This window comes from Leptonotus elevatus, chromosome 19 (genome assembly GCF_054856555.1).
Source record: "Leptonotus elevatus isolate MCC_2025b chromosome 19, RoL_Lele_1.0, whole genome shotgun sequence".
NCBI lineage: Eukaryota > Metazoa > Chordata > Actinopteri > Syngnathiformes > Syngnathidae > Leptonotus > Leptonotus elevatus.
The window spans coordinates 5,839,642-5,864,877 of record NC_141257.1 but is presented as its reverse complement, the minus strand read 5'-3'; the positions used below and the strand labels follow the sequence as shown (position 1 = coordinate 5,864,877).

The following is a 25,236-nucleotide window of genomic DNA, read 5'->3' as shown; positions in this document are numbered from 1 at the left end:
TTCATACAATAGATGTGTTGAATATGCGTTTTGTGATGCTTTTTTTTGGAGTATGCAATTATGGTGTCACTGGTTATAAAAATAATTATACTGTCTCCCTTGCTGGCTACTGTGATTAATGCAACACACTGCGCACATGATGGAAGCTGGAAAGACTACAAGAGAAGAGACTAAAAGAAAAGGACTATTAGTGACAATCAGCGTGCTGTAAAATGAAAATACCAGATGACGGTGCTGACATGACGCATCCTTTTGTCTGGTCCGGTACAGACACAAAAAAGATCCTGGCTCATTCTTGACTCTTGCTATAAAATTGAAATCCAAATTTGCCCCCCCCCCCCCCCACAATTTTTCAATTGATTTGAACTCATATGGTTTGGCGGATGAGAAACGCAGACTTTGACCTAAAATTTCAAGGGATCTAAAAAGTTGGAAAAATATCCAGAGCCACATTGAAAATAAAGAAAGGCAGTCCTAAACAAATTGGCAAAATAACCTTCCCTCCGGGTTCATATCTTTGTGTTTTTTGCATTTTCTTTGGTTTTTATTGCATGTGTAAACCCCTTTCGCAAGGGTATCGGATGATAAGCTCAAATCACAATTGGTAACGTTATTAAAGGTCCGCTCTGCAGCGATGCATCGAAACTGGCAATAAGTTAATGGCGAAGTGGATCGAGCCAAGTCCAATGCAAAGTTATGAAACCAAGCTTCAAAGGAATCATGGGTGGATCTGACAAGATAAATGCAAACATAAAAATCCTGGATTAATGGCGGGGAATGTACTTTTTTTTTTGAACATCACAACATCGAATCTGGATTTAGCTGTCAGCTCGAAACAACAACCGTCCAAAAACAACATTCAGAATAAAATAAGACCTTGTGGGTCGCTGTCAAGTGGATTGTTACAAAAATGTTAGTTCTTCGAACGTTGTTGAACGAAAACATATGTTAGGAAAATGGCTGTGTATGAAAAATACAAAGGCTGAAATCAATGTTTTCATTCGAGCTGGGTATCGATTCTAATTTCCTCAATCGATTCGATTTCGATTCACGGGAGTTCAGTTCAATTCAATTTTTTTCACGATTAAATTGGATTCACTTCAATTCAATCCGATATCGCATCATGAATAAAAACTCCAAAGATATGAATTTTTCAAATGATTTAGTTTATTAATGAAAGTAGCACGTGTTTCAATTCAGGGTTATTTCAGACAGAAAGAAGTAAAAACTTGAAGAAAAAAACCCACAAAATGAATAAGAGCGAGCGGTCAAGACGCTTTCAATGTAACAATTCTATAAAATAGTTTAACAGCATGTCCTTGTGCTATATATTTTTCCAGTAATTGAGCTTTTATACATTACAGATAGACTGAGAAGATTTTGTTTTAAAATCCAGATTGTTCCACAAACTGACACCTTGAGTTGAAATGCATCGTTCTTTTTGGTTTGTTCTATATTTGGGTTTTGGGAAAAAATGTCTGTTCCTCACTTTCCCTTTTTTTTTTTTTTTGTATATTGACTGGTAAAATGTCATGATTATTTTAAGGCAGTTAATTAAACTCCATCAATTCATTACATTTGAAAGTTTTTAGTTGTATAAATAATGGATTAGTGTGGTCTCTGTATCCACAACCAAAAATGACACAATTAGCATGTTTTTGTATTATTAAGTGTGACACAAACATTGACACTAGCAAAGATGAGATGAAAATATTTTCATAATCTAATTCATGAATTATAAATATAAATTAAAAAGATTCGGAATTGTCTTTAAATGCAACAAGTCAGGTCTTTGACTCATTGCCATTGACGGTTATAGACGTCAAAAAATCATTTGAACTATTTCTATTAGTTTAACTTTTTTTTTCTACTTTTGTTAACAAGAGTATGAATAACTAGCTTTTTTTTATTGTACATTTAGAACATATATAAAATTTATTGATGTCATGCGATTAATTACGAGTAAAAAATTGAATCGCCTGACGCCCCTAATTTTTAAAAATCATCTCGTCAGGCGATTAAAATGTTTAATAGTAATTAATCGCATGACTTCACTAGTTAACTCACGATTAATCACAAATGTTATATCTGTTCTAAATGTACATTTTCATACTCTTGTTAACAAGAGTGGGAAAACATTTTAAACTAATAGAAAATAGTTCAAATGAATTTTTGACGTCTAGAGCCGCCAATGGCAGTGAATGAGTTAATAAATGCAAGAAAATACTTTTAATTCAAGTGAACAGTAAATTTCAAGAAAACAGTTGGATCAAAAAAAATTGCCTTTGAAATTCTATTTTTCTTAAGATTTTATGGGAAAATTCAATTTATGGTTTTATGAATCGATAACGAGCCTGAAAAGGAAAATCAATTCGATAAGGGATTATTTTTATTTTTTTTTTTTTTTATCCAGCCCTCGTCTTCATAGACTAAGCCTATTAATAATAGTAAAAAGCTGAATGAATGCGGTTCTATCCTATCTTCCCCGTATTGGTAGAAACCTTACAATGGCTGGATGAAAGAATGACACCCACTCGCCATCACGTCTACAAATCTGCCTTAAAAACCCTGCTGCACTTTTCCGATTTGCCGCCGCCTCATTTTCCAACGTGACGGTATTTTTGATATGGAAAAGAGAGTCGCCGGTCCAAATCGGTGGAGCGCATTCACTTCATGGCTTGCCACTTTTGAACGGCGATATCCTGTCTACTGCAGCTGCGCGGGCGTATCGCCTCAGGGCGCGAGGCCTGGTTTGATTTTAGTCTTCGGCAAAGCAGAACGTTTGCATTCCTGCTTTTCAATTGGAATTAATGTACTCGTTACCGCCACTGAACGCGATAGAAATATTTTGCTTGTGCGTTTGGGTGGAACCGGCCCCGCCATAATGAGGACAGGTGCAGTCTTGCCCCTCAAGGTCGGCCGGTGTAAACTTACACGTTGGATTTTCTCTCTCCTCTCGCCTACTCACTCCATCCCCTCAAGTGAAGCGATTCCAAGCTGGAAAACTTTTGTGTGGCGGTTACATAAAATTCCAGCTTGAACGTCTGCGGTTTCAGGAACAAAAAAAAAAACTAAAGTAAGATTGAAAAAGTATTGTGAGAAAACGGGAGGCAAATATAAAGAGGATCAGGAATCCGAATCGTAAGGAACATGGGCAGAAAAGTCGTCATCCAGTGGAGAAGACCAAGAATAAAAGAGCTGGAGGAAATTGGAAGCAGAGCGAAGGCAGCTTCGTAGCTCCCGTACCAAACAGATTTCCAACAGAGACTGACGGTGACTGACTTTTTTTTTTTTTTTCACTTTTGATGCAAGACGAGATAGGTTGATGCTAAAACATGATCATACGGGGAATGATAAAACTTTCTGGATCTTGTTTTGTGAATCTCATTGGGCCTTCGTCGAGGAATTATGAACAGTTCAAAAAAGCGGTCAGTGTTAGCAAAAAAAAATAATCCTTCAGGCCTCTGAAAAAAATGTCAGGAAAAGCTTACTAGAACATCTTGAAATGGTGGTAGGTGTGCACTGGCTCCATTTTTAACTCATTCACTGCCGTTGACGGCTATTGACGTCAAAAATTCATTTAAACTATTTCTATTAGTTGAACATTTTTTTCCACTTTTGTTCACAAGGGTATGAAAACCTAGAAAAAATGTATTGTACATTTAGAACAGATATAAAATGTGATTAGTCGTGAGTTAATTATTGAAGTCATGCCACTCATTACAATTAAAAAATATTATCTTTTTTGTTTAATTACTTAATTATTTAAACTCAAGATTAATCAAAATTTTTTGATATGTTCTAAATGTACAATACTTTTTTTTTCTCTAGGTTTTCAAAAAAATGTGAAACTAATGAATTTTTGACGTCTATAGCCGTCTATAGCCGCCGGCAGTGAAGGAGTTAATCAAAGTATAACTTCAGATAAGCACACACAAAATATATATTTTTTACCCATATCAGTTATTTAGTAACTGCTAGGATAAAGCTCAAATGGGTTGCAGATGCTTATATACGGTGGTTATATATACAGTGACCATCCTGCCAAACTACCCCCCCCCCCCCTCTCTCTCTCTTCACTGGCCCTAATCCTCTTCCGTAAATATCAGTTATCGGCCTCCTTGACAACTAATAATCGGCATCGGCCCTTAAAAAAAACATATGGGTAATGCAAACACCAGGTTGTTGGTCACATTGATGGTGTTTTTGGATTGGGTCACGGGATCACTGTGTTATGATGCTGATGTTATACAGTTTCTATGTCCCTTATGATGATCACATTGTCAGTTGCTATGCAGTTGTTATTGTCCTGTTTGATCATATAGGCCTTTATTCTGTCATATAGAATTGTGTCGTCTCTGTTGCGTTGCATATAAAGATTTGAATAGGGGTGTGTCGACTTTTTATAGCTGGTGGAAATGCATGTGACGGTATATGCCTGTCCATATATTCGGTGTTCATTGATTCTGCGCAAGCATATGGCAGAACGATAGAAGCTTTTCACAAGTAAACAACATTTCCACATCACGAGACCTGCTGGTGAACAATCATGACTACAGCAGATGTCATGTAAACAGTGCCCTCTGGTGGTTATTCTGATAACACCGTTTTCTACAGACCAACCCCAAATACCATGTTATTTTTCCAACATACAACCATTTTTATCCTCATGCGTTTGTTTATCCACACGCGTGTTTTTTTTTCTGTGTGTGAATGGCCATCTGTTTGCAGTTATTGACAAAGTGTGTGGAAAGTTTGTCCATTACTTCCTGTTAGCGTAAAAGCCATTCACAGGTGTGACGACCAGAACCAGTTGCCCGTGAGGCCGGCAATTCCCGGTGGACACGCACATGCATACGCGCGTTAGGCCGACACACGTGCTATTGTTTGCCTCCGGAGGGCGGCTGTCGGACTTTAAAAAAAAAAAAAAAAAAAGGAGACGTCAACATGAAAACAGTGCACTGAAGACCCGTTTGTGTTTTGGAAAAAAAAAAAGACGCTAAAAAATTAAAAACTGAAAGACAAACAGATCAGATCAAATAGGTTGCATTTATTAACATATACTTAAATTTTACATGCCTAACAATTGGCAGCAACATGGACATAAAAAAAAAAAGAATTCAACATACTACAATTAAATTTTTTTAAGTGAACTATCTAATAAGGGGGGGAAAAAAGATGTTTTCCAAGCCAACCCCCCTTCAACAATGACAAACCTGCAATTGAACACAGAACAAATCTAAGGATAGTATTTCAATTGGTGCAGTGACCTGGATTGCTCGGATCTATAGTAGTATATTGAAACACACAAACTCGTGTTGGCATCCAGTGTTGTCTTAAGCGAATCTCAATAGTCTTTAACAGTCTGTAAACAAAGTGTCATTTTCAACAACAACAACAACAAAAAACCTTCAATAAAAAAAAAAAATTGCTGATGAGGCAGATTGTTGACATTTTGTCACTCGTCTCCTGCGGGGAGGTTTTCTTCAATCCTCTTGATGAATTTCATACGGATTTCTGTCACATTGTCCCCTCTCAATGTGTCCTGGGTAAATTTCACATCCACAGCCATCTGGACCTGGAATTTGAAAAGTTCACCATCAGATTCGAGTTCATTCGCGCCAAAATGAACATTAGATTAGACAATGGCTTTTAAATATGATTTTTTTTTTAAATATCTAACCAGAGCATATATAAAAGAGAACACAAAAATGTTTTTTTGCTGTTAGTAAAAGTAGACGAATATTTTTAAAAATAAATTGTAGTGGATAATGTTCCACTCCGGGCCAGTAGGTGGCAGAAAAGGTTTCAGGTAACAAATAATCACAAAACAATAACTCACATGAAGTCAATCCTGGAACGTTGCACGATGAGGAAAATGGTGAGCGCATTTAAACAATAGAACGCCAGGTCCAAGGGAGGAGGATAAAATTATTTTCAAAAGAATAATTATATGTTGCGTAATATTTCAGAGAAATTGTAGCGCTTCTCTTACGACAACAACGTACATTGACAAATGAAGATCAAAGTTATAAATGTGAATTTAAAAAAAGGAATGATGTAAAACAACTGTTGAATTAAAATGATTTTAAAAAGTTTTTTTGATATAGTGAGAATTTTTTTTTCTCTATTTGCTCCATCTTGTGGATATTTGACAACTTGGTAATATCGAACTTCAAAAGTTTTGAGCTTAAGTTCAAGTTTAGGGATGTTAAAATAAAATGCAACTCTTTTTCGGACCCATACCAGTACAAGTACTCTTGAGTATTCACTGATATCAATATCAGATACCACTAGTGCTTTTGATACATAAAATTTCTCCTAAAAGAATCAGTGACAGACAATTTAAAAGAAAGATTTATATATCCCAATAAAGCATTTTCTTTAAAATTGCATGAAATTAGTGGACATTTTCTAATCTAATTTCTAGTATACTATCGTAAAAGGTCTAGGACGGCCGATACCAGTCTCGGCAACCGTCGCGAGTGCGATACCTTAAATTAAGGCTGATATCGGAACCAATATCGGTACGCTCTTGTCCCTAAATTGAATATTAACACTCTGCACTGCAAAAAAAACACAACTTTTATTGGAATAACTTGATCGTGACTTTTTCCTTCTACTCTCTAATGTGGCTACAACTTAACAGTGTATTAGACCACGTGGAACCACACTGCCCCTTTGTGGCCAAATCGGGTACACTATGAACAGCGCTCCAAATAAAAGGCAAGACAGTAGGGGGTGTGCCAAAAAATCGATTCTCATAAGAATTGCGATTCTCATTTAGTACGATTCAGAATCGATTTTAAATGTCCCAAAATCAGTTTTATTTCAATTATTTTATACTGTCTTCCCTTTGTTTGTGTGTGCCTTTATTGGGAGCGCTGTTCATGTTGTGCTCGATTTGGCCACTTAGGGGCAGTGTGGTTACACGCGGTCTAATACACTGTTAAGTTGTAGCCACATTAGAGAGTAGAAGGAAAAAGTCACGATCAAGTTATTCCAATAAAAGTAGTTTTTTTGCAGCGTGGAGCCGTTCTTTTGAGTGATAAAAGAGCCGCGAGTAGCGCGCTAATTAGCATTAGCGAGTCAGACTGGACTAGATCATTACAATTCCTTGCACATCTAGAGATTGAAGCAAAAGTCATTGTCAATCAAATCATTTTGAATCAAAAATCGCTCCCAATCGAAAATCGATTCTGAATCGAATCGCAGGCCCAAAAATCGGAATCGAATCGAGGGACAATCAAAGATTCCTACCCCTACAAGACAGCATAATATAATTGTAAATAAATAAATAATAAATAATTGAAATAAAATCGATTTGGGGACATTTAAAATCGATTCTGAATCGTACTAAAAGGAGAATCGCGATTCTTACGAGAATCGATATTTTGGGCACACCCCTATTAACTATACTGAAAGTGAAAATGAACAAATGATGATGAGTTGTTGCGAAGTTACCATCTCCAGAGCTCCTCTGAGGACGCCGCACAGCAGGTTGGAGTAGATGAGCGCGCTGTGGCTATCGGGCAGCTCCACAAAATCCACCAGCGGGTTGCTCTCCAGGATGAGCGAGAACTCGTCGCCGGCCTGACTCCAGTTGGTTACGCTGGGGGTGACCCCGAGGTAGGTTTTAAACGCCACCTGGGTGAACAAGCCGCGACGATTACAATTGCAAAGCGGGTGGACCAACGAAGCGGCGTAGGAAATCTTGCAGTGTGGGCATGCATGTGGAAAATGTTCATTGATCGTATGTATTATGGAGTTTTTATGATGGGAACAATGTTTGTTTTGTCGTCGCCATGGCTGTATTGTGGTCGGCTTCGTTATGAAAAAGTATGGCAAGAACATGTACGTAGAGACGCAGAGAAATCATTGAAAACAGATGGGAGAGTTGTAGTTGCACACTTGGTTCCGTCTATTTTTTTCTGGGGTCACGAAGGAAAGACTAACCTTTAACTCATTCACTGCCATTGACGGCTATAGACGTCAAAAATTCATTTGAACTATTATTTTTTTCCCACTTTTGGTAACAAGAGTATGAAAACATAGAAATGTTGTTTTATTGTACATTTAGAACAGATATAACATTTGTGATTAATCGTGAGTTAACCAAGTCATGCGATTAATTACGATTACAAATTGTAATCGCCTGACGCCCGTCACTTTTAGTATTTTTTTCTTTTTTTTTAAATAATAAAAATTATTTATTACAATTTAAAATTGTAATTGGCTGACGCCCCTAATTTTTAATAATCTTTTCTTCTTTAAAAAAAAAAAAAGATTCAAAAAAAGAAATTAACAAAAGTGGATTAATTTTTTAACTAATAGAAATAGTTCAAATAAATTTTTGACGATTATTTACGATTACAAATTTTAATCGCCTGATGCCAGTCACTTTTAATAATCTTTTCTTTTCTTTTTTTAATAATAAAAATAACTAGTGAAGTCATGCGATTAGTTACAATTAAAAATTGTAATTGGCTGACGCCCCTAATTTTTAATCATCTTTTCTTCTTTAAAAAAAAATAAAATACGTCTATAGCAATGGCAGTGAATGAGTTAAAGAACATGACGGAGAAAGGAAGTGACGTGAACCCCTTTTTTCACAGGAAATGGAAACAGGATTATATCCCAACCAGCTGTCCTGTACATATGAAAGTTTTGCCCATAAGAATGCATACTTTCAGGTTTCAGGATGAACTTTATAGATGAACTCAACTTGACCTTTTTGCTATTGACCGTATCTGGGTGTAAAAAGAGAGTTTCCCCATCTTTCCATCAAGATGCCGTTCTTTAAATCGGATTGATCTGTTCTCTTTGGAAAGCGTCCACGGTCACGCTGTGATTATCCTGAAAGCGTCCAATCACCTTAGCGATGATGTCAGCCGTTTCTCGGAAATCCTGACACCTGCCGACGCTGGAGCGTGCCAGGAAGTCCTCGATGAGACGCACTCCGATGTTGTAACCCCTATGAAAGTGAGAAGGGGGGGGGGGGGGGGGGTAATAACGTCAAATTGATATCTTCCTGTAATGGTTCAGACGTTTGGCAGGAGATTTGAATTCGCTACAAGGTCCTGCAGGCCGACTGAAGCATGCTGACAAAGCGACCCGAGGCCAGGAAACATAAGACCGGAAGGCCTGTCATTTGCTTTGAGTTGAGACGTAGTTTATCCCTCACAGCGGCAATATTCACTCGTATTCATATTTTAGTCATTTCAGAAACATCACAACATGAACAATAGACATATTGCTCTTGTTTGTATTCATTTTGTAAAATAAAATCATCTTAAAAGAACATGAATGAATGTTACTGTATTGTATTTATTGGTTCAATACATTTAACAAAGACATAATTAACTCGTTCACTGCCATTGACGGCTGTAGACGTCAAAAATTCATTTGAACCATTTCTATTAGTTTGACTTTTGTTTCCACTTTTGTTAACAAGAGTATGAAACCCTAGAAATGTTTTTTTTGTATATTTAGAACAGATATCAATTTAGTGATTTATCGTGAGTTAACTAGTGAAGTCATGCGATTAATTACGATTAAAAAAATATTTTTTTTTTGACGCCCCTGATTTTTAATAGTCTTTTCTTAAAAATAATATTATTTTTTTTTTTTAATTACATTTGTTTAAATATTTTTTTAAAGAAAATATATTACAATCTTTAATCGTAATTAATCGCATGACTTCAATAATTAACTCACGATTAATCACAAATTTTATATCAGTTCTAATACAATAAAAAAAAAACATCTAGATTTTCCATACTCTTGTTAACAAAAGTGGGAAAAAATGTTAAACTAATAGAAATAGTTTAGGGATGAATAATTTTTGACGTTTATAAATGTCAATGGCAGTAAATAAGTCTCATTTGACGGATGAGTGAACTATTTAATCCACTATATAAAAATCCCTCTATAGTTGTTTGAAAGTACAAAATGAGTGAATGAGAGTCAAGTTGTATCCAATTTGAACCAAAAAAAAAAGCTAAAGCAAGTTTCAACATTGTTCAGCTTTAAGCTAAAAATATTGAATCGTTGTTTGATACCGACCAGATTTATTCTGTTCAATTTGTAATATAATTTTGGGTTAACGAGCGTTGGGGTCACATTTCAAGATGAACCTAAAGCTTTTCTTGAACTTTGGAGCACCTGTAAACTGAATTACGGGTCCGGTATTTTGTACCTGAATTTTGCTGTTCATCTCCTTGTTAGAGAATACCAAAATGTGCAAGAAGTAGTGAAACCCTCAACAGTTGAACACGTGCGTTCAAAAGTTTGAAGAACGTCATAAAGTTGACCTGAACTTGCATCTGGGTCGATCCTAAAATGTCACCCAAAAGGCCAATATCCCGAACTTTTTGTGACTAGTGCATTTTGCCGCTTAAACCAAAGCAAACCCATCTCGTTGTATGCTGCTTTTTTTGCAGACTCACATTTTGTCCAATTGTTTGTTGACCTCGTCGTCGTTTTCGTAGTCTTTGCATAGTTGTGTGACCAAAGCTCCATAGGTCAGTGTGAATAGCTCAGAATTCTACAAGGAAAGAACAATATTAGATCTCAAAAGTCGAATTTTAAACGGCGTAAATGGCGGCTGAGGGCTAAACTAGTGGCAAGTATGATGGCTGAATGCCTCTCGAACAAAGTTAGCATTATGCGAACTACATTAGCAACGTTTTAATCGTGCTTCAAAGAGTAACATACCATCTTCTTGCTGTCTGATGTGCGGTTGGATTGCCGAGACATTTTGGAGATGGTTGGAACAAGGTATAAAGGCGAGTCGATATGAATCCCTTTATTCTTATTTAATTTTTACGGTAGCGTCCAAGCCAGTTCCGTATTAGCTAACACTAACTCTACCCCCAAACTTGACAGAATTATAAACAAACGATTTCCGGTTATTTTTGAAAAATAAAACATTTCTTAGAGGAACGGTCATCAGCAAAGGCTGTAAAATAACTTGAAAATATGTTTGAAAAGCAGACACTCAATCAGTAGATTTCATTATTTTACATGTATCTACACCACTCGTGCGCTGTATTACGAAATATGAGCAAAATGTTTTTTATGAAGAAAATTTTATTTTACTTCCGTTTAAATTTCCATCGCTTGATTTTTTTTCTTCACACAACACTTGACTGCCCTCTTGCGTTTAGGAAGAGCGAAGCAACCAGAAAATGAAACGTCCAAAGTGTGTCACGCTTTATCTAACCACAGAGTGGCAGTGTAGCTAAAGCTTTATTATTCAATAGCGTAAGACGGGGTAGAAAGCACAGACATACTGTATACATCAATCATACCTTTTTTCCCTTAGTAAGCGTATTTTTTCCATTATTTCAAATACAAACAAAAATAGGTACAATCCCATTTCAATGATTCTCAAAATTCACATAACGAGTACAATCAAACAAACAACAACATAGGGCATTTCCATTTCAAATAAAGAACAGAAAGGGCCATGGAAAACAATCACAAGTACAGTCTTTAAATAAATGAGTTAAGTCTTGCTGCATTCATGCTGAATTATTATAAGATTTCAATTCCTTTTTCCAATGAGCAATATTTGGTTTTGTTCTAAAGAAACGACATTTGTGTATATATTGTTTACATTGGGTAAATCTTTTAATTGTTTTTTAAAATAATTTTTAAAAGTTCCTTGGTTTTTGCTGGGACGGGAAATTTCAAATATTTACATCTCATTGCTTTTCTATCTTCTAATTTACAGTCATTAAGAATATAGTCACGTTTTAATGGTTTTAACTGGCTTCTAATAAATGTATTGTTGCATTTGTCGTTACAAAAAATCAATACCATTAATGAATAGATGCCTTAAAGCTGGCGTGATTTTCGAATGTATTTTATCCTGTTTAATCGTGTTTACCAAGGAGATAGGAAATGTCTTTACAATTTGTTTATGTTTATTTTGGGTACATCTAATTTGATATTTCTCACAAAATCCTGCATGTTATAAAATGTTACCTTCCTCATCCATAAAGTGGTCAACAGCCCATATTCCTCTGTAAAACCAATCAGAAATAAAAATATTATTCAATATAGACATCAATCATATCTAGACCCCGCCTTGCGCAGGTTAGCCATTTCATGGAATATGTATGCTCGTCTGCCATATTTTAATAGGTTTTATAGGTGTGTTATTTTATTTTTATTTATTTTTATTGAACAGTTTTTCCTTATTCAATGTATTATATCTGGCTGGAAAGAGACGAGCAGCCTTCCTCTGGGAAAGATGTTTGAGTTTCCCAATGTCTCTTCAGTCCTTTATCTTTGAGAAACCAACATTATATGAGAAATTTTAGCTAAGCACATCCCAAAATAAAAGTAGATCATGTGAAAGGAGAGTGGTTTCCAAAAAAATAGAAATAAAAAAACTAAATCATACTAGACAAGAAGCTTATTTAAAACTTACATTATCGTTTTTATTGGGTATTTAAGTTGGTAATTAAGAGGGTGGGACGAGAGAGAGAAAAACACAGCAATTGACACTTTGACACATTCAATATGGCGGCGGTCTTGACGTACGATTCAGCGACAAGGCGTATCTATTGTGTATTGTGTCTCTGGGGAAGAGCAGCAATGGAATAATTGCCAGTCTTTCTGTGTTTTATCAATTACATATTTAGTGTGAGTGTAAGCGGGGGGCGAGGGTGGAGCTTTGTGAGAACTGCAGGGGGGGGGGGGAGTCAGTGGAGGATTTTATTTATTTATTCTTTCTTTCTTTCTTTTTTATCTTTGATTTAGAGTTCTTACCAAGAATGTCTTTTTGTAACAAAAAAATAATAATAATCATTTTGTTGGGACGACAGTGCGATCCTTGCGCCTTAACTAAGACGCATGCTGTTTGGTTTCAAGGCGATCCCCACCACCACCATCCTCCTCAACATCCTCATCCTCATCTTCCTCCTCATCCCATCGAGGAGCGCCAGTGTCAGTGCCTCTCGCCGCTTCCAGGAATCGAATCAAGGAGGGTGATTTGAGAATCCGCGGACGGCGTAGCTGCTGCGGACCGAGGTGAGGTCAACTCTTGCGCAATGATGACGGGCAAATCTGTGAAAGACGTCGACAGATATCAGTCGGTGCTCAACTCTTTGCTGGCGTTGGAGGAGAATAAATTCTGCGCGGACTGCGAATCAAAAGGTGGGTCGTCTTCTTGCTGGATACAACCTGCACACCATGCGGTGTGTGTGTGTGTGTATCTTGTGGCGAGTGCACTTGCATTCATCAATCTTAATTCTCTTGTTTTACATATTGCATGTTTTAGTGTTATAATCACTGGTTAAGAAGGTTATGATGTAATATTACCATGCGTGTTTTTACCACATGCACTTCTTTCCCAGAGCTACTCACTCACAGTGCAGAAAACAAAAGTAAAAAGGTACAGATTGTGAAATGTACTCGAGTAAAGAAAAGCAATTGACTTATAGCCTCTATTTGTTAAACCAGTTTTTCCACGGGGGCGATCGCTCCTGTTTTGGACACAAATAGGGAAGAGACACGAGTGCAAATGTGAAAAGTTGGGACAAAAGTGACTCGGGTGCAGGCAGCCTTGGCGATAGTGCGAAGGAATAGATCATCGGTGACCCGTGACCTCTTCTGAATGAGATTTTTTTTTTTTCACAGACACACATGGTTTCTTATCTGGCTTAAGTGTTGCGTTGGCATTGACCTGCACGACTTCCAACCTTGAAAGACATAATTCAATATAAGCACAAGCACTGTTCAGCCTCCCTCACTACTTAGCAGCACTTCCATCCCAGCTATAAATCCTCCCATGAAAGTCACTTGCTGGCAATCCCCGACGAGAATATTATGAATGGCGGAATGACTAAGCAGGTTCCAGGTGCGCGTGTGTCCGTCGTTCTTTGCTGTTATTTACCTGCTAAATGCAGACTGGAGTCACATGAGTTGGCGGCCTGGCAAATATTTAATGAGAATCAGCAAGCAGGCTCTTTGAGTGCTTTCATGCCGTGATTTATTCATTAGTCCTTTCCACCTTGTCTCACGCAAGACAAGATAGGATGATGCTAAACATGATCATGCAGGGAATGATAAAACTTTATGGATCTTGTTTGTGAATCTCCGATGCTGTCAGGGATGATTTGGTTGCATAAAAAACTGACAAAAGCATGTCGGGAAAATTGTCCAAAGTGTCTGGGATGCATTATTGGGCCTTAGTCGAGGAATTATGAACAGTTCAAAAAAGCGGTCAGTGTTAGCAAAAAATCCTTCAGGCCTCTGGAAAAAATGTCAGGAAAAGTTTACTAGAACATCTGGATTTTATTTGGGGTTTGTCAGACACACTTTAAATGGTGGTAGGTGTGTACTGGCTCCATTTTAACTCATTCACTGCCATTGACGGCTATTGACGTCAAAAATTCATTTAAACTATTTCTATTAGTTTAACATTTTTTTCCCACTTTTGTTAACAAGAGTATGAAAACCCAGGATTTTTTATTTTTTTTGCTATTTAGAACAGATATAAAACTTATGATTAATTGTGAGTTAACTATTGAATTCAAAATTAGCAGCGTCGGGCAATTAAAATCGCATGACTTCATGAGTTAACTCACGATTAATCACAAATTTTATATGTTCTAAATGTACAATAAAACAATTCTGGGTTTTCATACTCTTGTTAACAAAAGTGGATTTGTTTTTTAAACTAATAGAAATAGTTCAAATGAATTTAGACGTCTATAACCGTCAATGGCGGTGAATGAGTTAACATGAGTTGAATGTGATTGCAACATTCTGGATGCAGGAACATCCCCACTTATGAGCGGGTGTGCACACTTTTGCAACCACATCTCAGTTGTTTCTCTCTAATACGTTTTGAAAATTGTAATGGACTTGTACAGGTTATAGGTCACATTAATGGTATATTTTGGTCTCGTAAAAAAAAAACAAGCATTTTAACAGGGGTGTGTAGACTTTGTATATTCACTGTCGTTTGAGTGTATGTAGTTTTGTGGCATTTCAGAATTACAGGACGTTTATTGCCGCTATTCTTCCTTCGCCCTGATTGGCGCATTTTTAAGTGTATGAGCTTTCATCGCTTGAACATGCACACACACACAAACAAAGCCGCCCTAAAAGCATTTGTCCACTCAACATCCGCCTCTCGACTCAGCTTCATCTTGGTTTGTTGTAATCTCGTTTGCCTCGAGAAAGATTACCGTGCGTTTCTCACCTCCCTCCCTCGGGGGTGTACTAAGAGGAAGTCGTGGCAACACACACAAAAAAAACGTTGGCGCGCGCAAAGCCTCAAAAAAGCACGATGAGGAAACTGTGAAGCAATCACTGTACAAGATAGTGAAAATGTGCACCTGTTGATTTGTTACAAAACCAGCCTCTGTATTATTTACCTACTTCAAGTCAAGTAAAACATCTACATGCCCCCACTAGTCTAAACTCAATTTTGTGTTTGTGGAACATAAATTAAGCAGAAAAATCCATCTGTTTTTATCTATCTCAGGGGGGCGGCCATTTTGCCTTTTACTGACACACGCCGTCAACTGAAAATGACATCACAGTGCCTAAAATGCTCAGCTTGCGAACGTCACATGACCAAACCCAGAAAACAAGTGAGCCCGTGATTGGTCGTCAACTGAGCCTGCGATGTCATTTTTGTGGCATTCGGAGACAAAATGGTCGCCCCCTCAGATGGATAAAAACAGGTGGATTTTTCTGCCTAATTGAGCTTGAAATTTTGACATAAAAAAACCCCAAAACTAAAATATAATCCTTGAATCGAGATGTCACAATCTCCAACTTTCTCTCACTCGCCAGGTTCGTGCGCACTACACAACAAATACCTCATCTTTCCAAAACAAAATGGCACACTTTCTCATTATAACAGTCGGTGTCATGCCTCGCGTGTCTTATCGTGTCAGATGCCAGTAGGGATTTTCCTCGGTGCGTCCCCTGAGTCACAGTCAAGGAGAGGGTGACATATACAGTAGAGAGAGAGAGAGAGAGAGAGAGAGAGAGAGAGAGAGAGAGAGAGAGAGAGAGAGAGAGAGAGTACAATACCATTTTGTTTGCACTCTTGCGTAATATTGTTTGCACTAAACCCCCTAAATTATGGATTGAATATGTATTCTTAACAACGAAAAGTGAATAAAAGTTCCCATTTTTTAAGACCACAGTTGGTTCTCACGTTGCAACGCATATGGTGAAAATGTAAATCAATTATCTATCAGGGTCCATCTGCTTGTTAGCATAGGCTGCTACTGCTAGGTCACTGGATAGCTTCGGGCGTCCTGAAGGGCTTTAGGTGCGGGGAGAATGAAAATGGAGGATAATTGTGTGTGTGTGTGTGTGTGTGACGTGTCACCAATCGGATAAGATTGTGGTAGGATCGTTTATATGCGCGACACTTGTAATAAATATCAATTCACGCGTGACTTTTCTTACATTACTCAAGTAAATCCCCGTGTCAACACATTGCACTGGAGCCGCATGTCTGGGTGGCGATAGTAGTGCACAGGCTCCGGCAACACCTGCAGCTCTGCGGGATTAACAGCCGAAAGTAGCGTTTTTATCCTTGTGGGATGTCGGCTAATGAGCCGTACGCACTTGCAACCCTCCCGTGCACGTGTAAGCCAGCGAGTGAGGCGAAAATGTGTTTGTGTATTTAGAAAGAGGGAAGCATTTAGAAAGTTTATTATCCACCTCATCATAGCTGCTGCTAACCAAAATTTATGTTGTTGTATTTTGTTGCTCCAGAACGAGTCATCACTGGGAATCATCTTTGTTATTTAGGCGTTTATGCTAGCTACAATATTGATTACCCTTTTTTTTTGTTGCTTTTTAAAAAAAATAATTGAACTCCTTAATGTACTACAGGTTCATAATTGCGCGTGCGCTCGATGCATTGCGTTGATGTTTTATGATCCCCCTCTGTTATAGATGCCATTTTGTGGCAAAACCCAATACTTGTGGATGTTCACCACTGCGGGGTTAATTGCACCATTTGCCAGCTAGTGGAGGAGCATTTAATGGTTCTGTCCGTCACTAGCAGAGATAGTTCAACAAAAAATAAGATACGTATGTTATAGTCCAATTTTTGATGCTGTCCAGCGGCACACCTGTCTGATTGGGAATCACTGGCATTAACCTGCACTCGTCAATGCTGCAATGCTCAGTGATATTTTAAGATGTCTTGGTCTCTTGCAACGCCAGAAACACGGCGAATTTAAAGCCCCACATTTCATTCCTTTTTCCGACGTCGCCTCCTACTCTCCCGGACTATTTCTGTTCACTGTACCCGGAGGTGTACACGGTTTGAGCAAACAATACATAACGCCTTACGGATCGCCACTAAAGAGCCTGTTGCGGGGCGGTGCGCAGGTGTGATTCATTGCGCAAATGTCCAAGTCATCTCATGCCTCCTCCATTTTAGGGCTTATCTGGTTGCTATGCTACCTTTACAAACATCAGGACCTGCGCATCCATAATTAGCTTCATGGGCTGACCTTTGGTGCATGGGACACCTTATCAGTGACATGCATCTTTTTGTGAATATCAGGGCTTTCGTTGTACGTCATTAACAATATGCTTCACACTTTTGGTAATTGTACAAATATTTCTGTGGCATAATTAGACTATATATACTACTACTGGGTTTTCTTTCTTTCTTTCTTTCTTTCTTTCTTTCTTTCTTTCTTTCTTTCTTCCTTCCATCCATCCAACATCCATCTAGCTAGCTAGCTAGCTAGCTAACTCGTGAGCTAGCTATTTAGCTAGCTGATAGATAGATAGATAGATAGATAGATAGATAGATAGATAGATAGATAGATAGATAGATAGATAGATAGATAGATAGATAGATAGATAGATAGATAGATAGATAGATAGATAGATAGATAGATAGATAGATAGATAGATAGATGGATAGATGGATAGATAGAGTTTTTCTCTAAGTGTTCTCACAATGCATTTAACTCTCCACAAGACAAATTGGCCAGTTCTATTATGATTAGGCCAAATCCAATAAAACAAAGGCAGTGTTGGCTACAAGGGTGTGAAATTGTAGTAATTCAGTTGGGAGAACAGAAAGGTCAAACTGTGGCAAAGAGATAAAGGTGCGAGAGGCAGCAGATCAGGGAGAGAAATTGGAGGCATTAAAGGACGCTGAGGACAAAAGTGATTCGTCCATTCAGAGTTTTCCACATATTTGATAATCCCCTCACAAGTGTTTGTCGCAGTTAAGCGGGATTTGCACAGTAATTCTATTATTAGCCGGCATGACAGCTAATGCTTGAGCCGGTTCAGGCTTGTCTGTTAACCTCTCATCCTTTGCATCCATTTTGTCCCAAAAAAAAGCCTCAGGTTGTAGGACTATTTCCCCATGGAAACAAGACAACACCATATTTGACGCCTTTGTTCAGACTCATGTGGAAGAAATAAATACTGGCGTAAACGTCCCCTTTCATTTGAGGAAGTACCAATCCAAGAGCTTTTTACACCATCTAGCGATGAAATAAACTCACTGCAGCAACACGTGAGCCTCACAGTTTTGAAGAGGTTTTCTTGGCAGGTCTTCTTTGTTGTGCAGCCTTTTTTTGCCTGTGTTTTTGCATTGCTTCTTTCCCCCGATCAGTCTCTATTGGATGCTCCTGTGTGTCAGGACGCTACCTGATTTAAACAGGATTAGATGGGTTCCCTGCTGAATTGCGGTTTGTAATTGAGGTCTCAGGCATGACTGTCTGTAATTGGACAAAAAAAAAAAAATTGGATTCTATCCCGCGTTGCTCTTCAGCTGGTCTTCTTTTTGGAGCCTGTCTTTGTTCAGTGGTTTCTCAGGAGTCTAAATACAATCTATCTTCCAGGTCCTAGATGGTCTTCGTGGAATTTGGGGATCTTTATCTGTATAAGATGCGCCGGTATTCATCGAAATCTCGGGGTGCACATCTCCAAAGTCAAGTCTGTCAACTTGGACCAGTGGACGCAGGAGCAGGTTCAGGTTGGCGGACGTTTTCTTCTCTAAACTTCAGCTGAACAGCGTTTTAGGTTCATTCTGAAATTTCAACCCCAAAAACCCGACATACCTGTCGTGATGCCATCCCGATGTTCCTCAAAGGACTTTTTTTTAATAACCGTGGTTCTATTTTGCCTTTTCTGCAGTGTGTTCAGGAAATGGGAAACGCCAAGGCCAAACGGCTCTACGAGGCGTTCCTCCCCGAATGCTTCCAGCGCCCCGAGAGCGACCAGTCGGCAGAGAACTTCATCAGGGACAAATATGACAAGAAGAAGTACATGGATAAAGTCATCGATATCCAGATGCTCCGGGTGAGTCAGCGTCGGCTCACGGCGAGTGTGCCGGAATATTTCGAGTCATGGCAAAACGCGTTGTGAATGCAGAAAGAAAAGAGCTGCGAGAACATCCCCAAGGAACCGGTTGTGTTTGAGAAAATGAAAATTGTGAGTACGTCACGGAGCTGCAAGAATGATGGTGATTTATGCAAATGTGTCTGCATTCATTGAACCCTTTTGGTGTTTTGACAGAAAAAAGACGCCAGCCCGAAGAGAGACTCTCAATGTGTTACGGACTTGCTGGGATTAGGTATGACACCGCAAGACATTCAGATTTTAGACACAAGAATGAAACGGAAGAGTCATTTAATGGTCTGGTTCGATCCCTTTTTTTTGTTTCAGTATTTACTAGGGGTGTCAAAATGAGTGCGTTAATTTTGAGTTAATTTAAAGTTCCTTTAACGGCACCATTTTTTAAACGCGCGATTACTTGGAAAGCCTGTTCTCGGGGAATTCCAGTCGCAAACGCAGCAGACGCGTCCAGGTCAAAATTTAGACGTAATAATAATTAATATATTTGTGGAGACTGGGGTAAAGTTGTATTTTACAATTTTTAAAAAAAATGTGTAGAATTGACCAAGTTACTCATGTTAAAGGTTAGATAGCTCTTAATATGAAAATAAAAATGCACTGAGCTGTCACCAACGTCTTACGAATGCAATTATGCCATCTAGTGGCAGAAAAACACTCGTTTTTTTACAGTACAGTACATCTTTTTAATTTTAACTCAATTTTATGAATTATTATGAAATTTACTGTATCAATGACAAAAAGATGCAGCCATATTTCTAATAGTTAGATTTTTGAAACAATTTGAATTTTTTTTTTTGTACATTTAGAACAGAAATAAAAATGTGTGATTAATCGTGAGTTAACTATTGAAGTCATGCGATTACGATTAAAAATTTTAAGCATTCTTCATCTTAATATGATACAAAGGACAATTCCATTAGGTAGGGGTTGAACGACTAAAGATGATTTTTTTTTTTTATTATAACTTGATAAAAGTCTAGTCGAATTTGATGAACCAATGATGTCATTGATCATCTTTCAGCACAGCACAACAGACGAAGTTCATAAATGGTTGGATTAGATATGATCACATCCATATTTGTAATATCTCTTAGATGCTCCTGCTCCAAGTCCTGCAGTATCCAATGGGGTTCCGGGCATTAACAAGAGTCCTGCACTTTCGAACCCGGTGCACCCTGCCTTGGATCTCTTCAGTCACCTCTCAGATCCTTCTTCCACAAAGAACACAGTATGAAATACACACCTGTTTTATTTTGGAAATGTTCCTTTTTTGGTACTAAAACAAAAGTGCGTCACTTCAGGCTGCCTCCACCTTCTTGCCTCAGAGCCGAGTGACCGCCTCTGTGCCTGAAAACCTCAGCCTCTTCCTGGACCCGGCACCCAAAAGGGCAGAAGGCGCGTTCAGGAAACTGTCCAAGGACTCCATTCTGTCCCTTTATGGCTCCACCCCGTCAATGCACGTTAGCAGCATGGCGCCTCCTCATGGTTAGCGATCATCTTGTCCATTTTTTTTTTTAAAGTCATTAGTCTCTAACTACTCACAAAAGTTTAAGAAGTGCACGTAGTGACTTTGCTGGATTTTCATGTCTATTTTTTTGTCCCGCAGGCTTGTACATGAACCAAATGGGCTACCCGACACATCCGTACGGTTCTTACCATTCGTTAGCTCAGGCCGGCGGGATGGGAGGAGCCATGGCCATGTCGCAGGCTGCCATGATGGGGCAGCAACAGAACGGCTTGATGGCGGCCCAAAGCGGCTTGGCCGGTGTGTCCCAGTGCATGATGGGACATCAGCAAAACGCGATGATGGCGCCGCAGCAGCAGCAGCAGGCCGCTAGCATGATGGCACGTCCGCAGGCGACATTAGCTCAGCAGCAAGCGCTTGGCGCTCAGCAGTTGCAGTGGAACATTGGACAGGTACGTCTTTGTCCTTACTAGTAAGACAATTCAGCGCAATAGTGCAACTAGGATGCACTAGTGGAACCACTGTGTCTTACTAGTAGTTTCACCCCCCTTTATTATTGGCCTACTAGTTCCCTTTCTGGTGCAACACTGTACTGCACTAGTAGCGCTACCAAGTCTGACTAGTAGGCATATGTCACACATTAGTAGGATCCTACTAGTACTACTAATAAGGGCCAAAACTAGTGCTATTATTGGATGCTGTGGTTCTTATTAGTTTGACTAGCAATGTCAAAAACACCTTACTAGTTCACATGAACCTTACTAGTAGTACTAGTGATGTAAAAAAAGGAGACTTAGTAGTACTACTAGTATACATTTTGACCTTTGCTAGTAGTACTTGTAAGGCCAGCAACAGCTTACTAGTACTTCTAGTGGACATTTTGCTTTCCCTAGTGGCCATTTTAACTGTTACTAGTGGTACTGGTATGGTAAAACATATCTTAGTAAATACAGTTATGTACTTAACATTTTGGTACTAGTAGTACTGATGGCAAAAACACTTACTAGTATTACAATGATTTTTTTAACCTTTACTAGTAATACTAGTAAGGTCAGAAACAACTTACTAGTGCTACTAGTGGACATTTTGGCTCTCAATAGTACTACTAGTAGTCATTCTAACTGTTATATGTAATACTAGCAAGGTATAGCATACCTTAGTATATACTAACTAGTACTTAAAAAATGTTGTACTTACTAGTAGTACTGATGTAAAAAAAGAATTACTAGTATTACAAGTTGAAATTTTGACCTGCAGTTGTCAAAAACATCTTACTAGCACTACAAGTGAACATTTTGGTACTTTGTAGCTACTAGTGATCCATTACTGACAGAATGTAAGATCGATTTTTAGAAGTCCAGATACTGTTATTGACCACAGCTCACACTTAGACACTCACACACAAATTCACCAACATCACACATAACCCCACCAGGCCCCGCCTCTTAAAGGCATGTATGCTTGCAATTTGTTTGTTTTTTTGGTGTTAAAACAAAATAATATTTGTAACAAACGTGTTTTAATTGGTTTCAATAATTCCTGTCTTCCAAATGACTCAGCACATGACAGGCATGAACCTTTTTCCCGCCAACGGTCAACCGACGGGAAGCGCGGCGGCCCCGAGTTCAGCGCACATGACAGCACACGTCTGGAAATAAATTGGACCCGCCCTGAAAGTGAACTTCTGAAGTCCTTAACGAGAGCCGCGTGCAGGACGAGGACTCTGCGCGAGCTCGTCCGATTTCCAAGGAGAAAAGAGGAGGAGACGAGATTAAGAAAAGTACAACTACCTCTTCTTCTCTCCTCACCCCCACGTCCTAAATCCACTTCCTGCCTCGTACGCCTCGGTCGAGCTTCACAAATGTCCACACTTGCCTTCGGAATGTTTTATCAAATGCAGCAACAGGGTCAAAAGCGCACATTTTTATATCCAATTGGGAATACTTGGTTTTGTTTTTATTTGTTTGAATGCGCACAATAGAGACCCTCATTTTATTTGGAGCAATTTGTATGTTTCTAATAGTGTTATAAATCTTAAAACAGGCCGACAAGTTGTATCTCTTCCTTCAATGTTTTTTTTTTTTCCCACTAAGTCGAGCAATTGAATAAAAACTCAATTCAATGTCCAGAAGGAAACATTGTCATCTACAACATTTTGTTATCAAATTTGCACTTGCAGAATAGTGTATGTGAATGTGCGTGTGAGTCATTGCCGGCAAAAGTATTTTTGCTCTCATTCATTTTCTTGTTTTTTCCCTTCCAGCTGCAAGTTATATAATAAGAATAAGCATATTAATGAGGTTAGGTAATTGCTAGTCCGTCAGCTTGCACTTGCTAAAACGGTACGTTTGCAGCATTATAGCTTAAAATAGGAGGCAAAGACTTCTTTAATAATAATAATAATAATAATAATAATAATAATAATAATAATGCATCAGATTTATATAGCGCTTTTCTTTGGGGCACTTTAAAGCACAAATATCGAATAAATGTGCTTTAAATGTAATACAAAGGCTTAAAAAAAAAGCGACAAAAAGTTCAATTAGAACATATCAATCAACAAAGGCAAATCTTAATTTATGTTCATGCTGTATGCAGCACTGAGGGACATTTCGATATTTGGTCCGTGGTATATGGGAAAACAATTAGAATATATACATTATATATACATACACATTTATATTGATGAGTTCCGACATGCACAAAGTCTGGCAGCTAAGCATCCCTTATTTTAATGTACGCAGCACTTCCTCTAAAATCAATATTGTCTGCAGCACGCGAGAGGCCTGAACTGGATTTTGGCGCACCAAAGATAAAGATGAGTTTTATGGGGATTTCAATAGGCTTTGTTCAATATACATGATCCACGTAGCCAATGTGTTGTCATTATAGTGGGAGAATTTGTTTTCATAGGATGAAAGAAGGGGCATAATTATGAGGTTCTTTGTAAGCCAAAAATAACATTTACCTCAGGCAGAAAAAAATGCCACTCACCCAAAAAAAAAATCTGCCCTCCCCAAAAAACTTTCACACGGAACAAAAAAAATTTTTGCTTGGCACTCAATCAGCATTTTATATTTGGAATTACTCATGTTTCCATTTTTTATGTGTGAGAGGTTTTTGGAGTGTAAGAGATTTTTGGGTGTGTGTGAGAGACTTTTATTGTTAATGAGAGTTTTTGGTGTGTCAAATTTTAGAGAAAGGTTTCTTGGTGAATGAGAGTTTTATTGAGTTTTATGTGAGATATTTTGTATTGAGGGATATTTTAGTGTGTATAAGATTTTTGCTTGAGAAAGGTTTTTGAACTGTGTGAGAGAGGTTGGGCGTAACCACGAGAATGTTTTTCTTTTTAATTGTGTGTTTTTGTTTTGCATGTCTGTGAATGAGAGAGTGTGTTTGGTGATTGTGAGAGAGGTTTTGTGAAGTGTGAGAGTTTTGGGGCATGTGTGAATGAGGAAGTGTTTTTGGTGGTAGTGAGAGAGGTTTTATGAGTGAGAGGGGTTTTGGATATGTGTGAGAGTTTGTTGGGGGAGATGTTTGTAGTGAGTGTGAGAGTTTTTTGTTTGTGTGAGATTTTTTTGTTAAAGAGGGTGTTTGAGTCTGAGGTTCTTGTTGTGTGTGCAAGGGGTTTTGTTGTGTCTGATTTGTGTGTTGTGAGTTTTTTTGTTGAGTTTTTTTGAGTGAGAGAGGTAAGTGTTACTTTTTGCCTTGTCCAGCACCTCCTCCATGTCTAGTTGTTCAGTGTGGGACATATCGTTTGCATGCAGTGACATCATCCATGAAGCTCCCTTGTAAATTTGTGGCCTGGAATGATGCTGAATGTTTGTAAATAAAAGTGTGACGTGACGTCACGGGGGGCGGGGTTATGATGAGGTCATGAGCTAACATGCTATCAGCCACTCCCACTGAACTGCATGAAGAGAATGTTTATACAATGATTGTTTGTTATATTGTTTAATGTTTTCTTCCTCTGTTAAGCAGCACACATTTGAATGTGGTGTTTCTTACACTCAAATTAAGAAGCATATTTTTTTTGTTTTGCAATGGGACCAAAACAACCTTGTGAAGTTCAAATTAATGTATTTGTTTTTAATCGCACCTGAATGTCTGTTTAGAATGTATTCTTAACTAAATGCATGAAGTCATGAATGTAAATTGTCTCAGCTATTTTCTGTAAAGTGAAAGCAAATAGAGGAATGTATCGTTCGCCATACTTGTCAATCAAGATCATGTTCAATACTGTACATTATGGTTCTCAAACAAGATTTATGATCAACAACTTTTATTAGGGCTGTTTGTTTTTTCATACTTTGCCTGTCTGGTGTCATATTTACACATTATAAGAATGTCTGTAAGATACGATGGAGTGAATAAATATTGTTTTGATTACA

General features: G+C 38.2%; 2 protein-coding genes across 3 annotated transcripts; one reads left to right on the top strand and one right to left on the bottom strand.

The window, feature by feature from the left end:
• Positions 1–5,030: 5,030 nt before the first annotated feature.
• trappc3 (trafficking protein particle complex subunit 3) lies at positions 5,031–10,898 on the bottom strand. Its single transcript, XM_086063407.1, has 5 exons — positions 10,717–10,898; positions 10,449–10,546; positions 8,875–8,974; positions 7,465–7,647; positions 5,031–5,578 (listed from the first exon to the last, which is right to left on the bottom strand). Exons 1-5 carry the CDS (start codon positions 10,756–10,758, stop codon positions 5,459–5,461), a joined length of 543 nt encoding a protein of 180 aa, XP_085919533.1. The 5' UTR covers positions 10,759–10,898; the 3' UTR covers positions 5,031–5,458.
• A 1,847-nt stretch (positions 10,899–12,745) lies between these two features.
• On the top strand, positions 12,746–25,236 carry smap2 (small ArfGAP2). 2 transcript variants are annotated; one of them, XM_086063531.1, is made up of 9 exons: positions 12,746–13,167; positions 18,864–18,997; positions 19,159–19,323; positions 19,396–19,455; positions 19,540–19,597; positions 20,475–20,608; positions 20,706–20,865; positions 20,987–21,297; positions 22,405–25,236. In XM_086063531.1, the coding sequence occupies exons 1-9, from the start codon at positions 13,062–13,064 to the stop codon at positions 22,501–22,503; spliced, it is 1,227 nt and encodes a 408-aa protein (XP_085919657.1). In that variant the 5' UTR covers positions 12,746–13,061; the 3' UTR covers positions 22,504–25,236. The 2 variants fall into 2 exon arrangements, with proteins under 2 accessions (XP_085919657.1, XP_085919656.1); XM_086063530.1 differs by having other exon boundaries at positions 20,682–20,865.

What these genes read in the sequence shown, in the direction of transcription:
- smap2 (XM_086063530.1), top strand. Translation starts at nt 13,062, where the DNA reads ATGATGACGGGCAAATCTGTGAAAGACGTCGACAGATATCAGTCGGTG. An exon ending in TCGATATCCAGATGCTCCGG is followed by an intron (nt 19,324 to 19,395) that starts GTGAGTCAGCGT and finishes TTGTGAATGCAG; the next exon opens with AAAGAAAAGAGCTGCGAGAA. An exon ending in CTTCTTCCACAAAGAACACA is followed by an intron (nt 20,609 to 20,681) that starts GTATGAAATACA and finishes GCGTCACTTCAG; the next exon opens with GCTGCCTCCACCTTCTTGCC.
- trappc3 (XM_086063407.1), bottom strand. Translation starts at nt 10,758, where the DNA reads ATGTCTCGGCAATCCAACCGCACATCAGACAGCAAGAAGATG. An exon ending in AACAAACAATTGGACAAAAT is followed by an intron (nt 8,975 to 10,448) that starts GTGAGTCTGCAA and finishes TCACTTTCATAG; the next exon opens with GGGTTACAACATCGGAGTGC. An exon ending in TCAGAGGAGCTCTGGAGATG is followed by an intron (nt 5,579 to 7,464) that starts GTAACTTCGCAA and finishes TTCAAATTCCAG; the next exon opens with GTCCAGATGGCTGTGGATGT.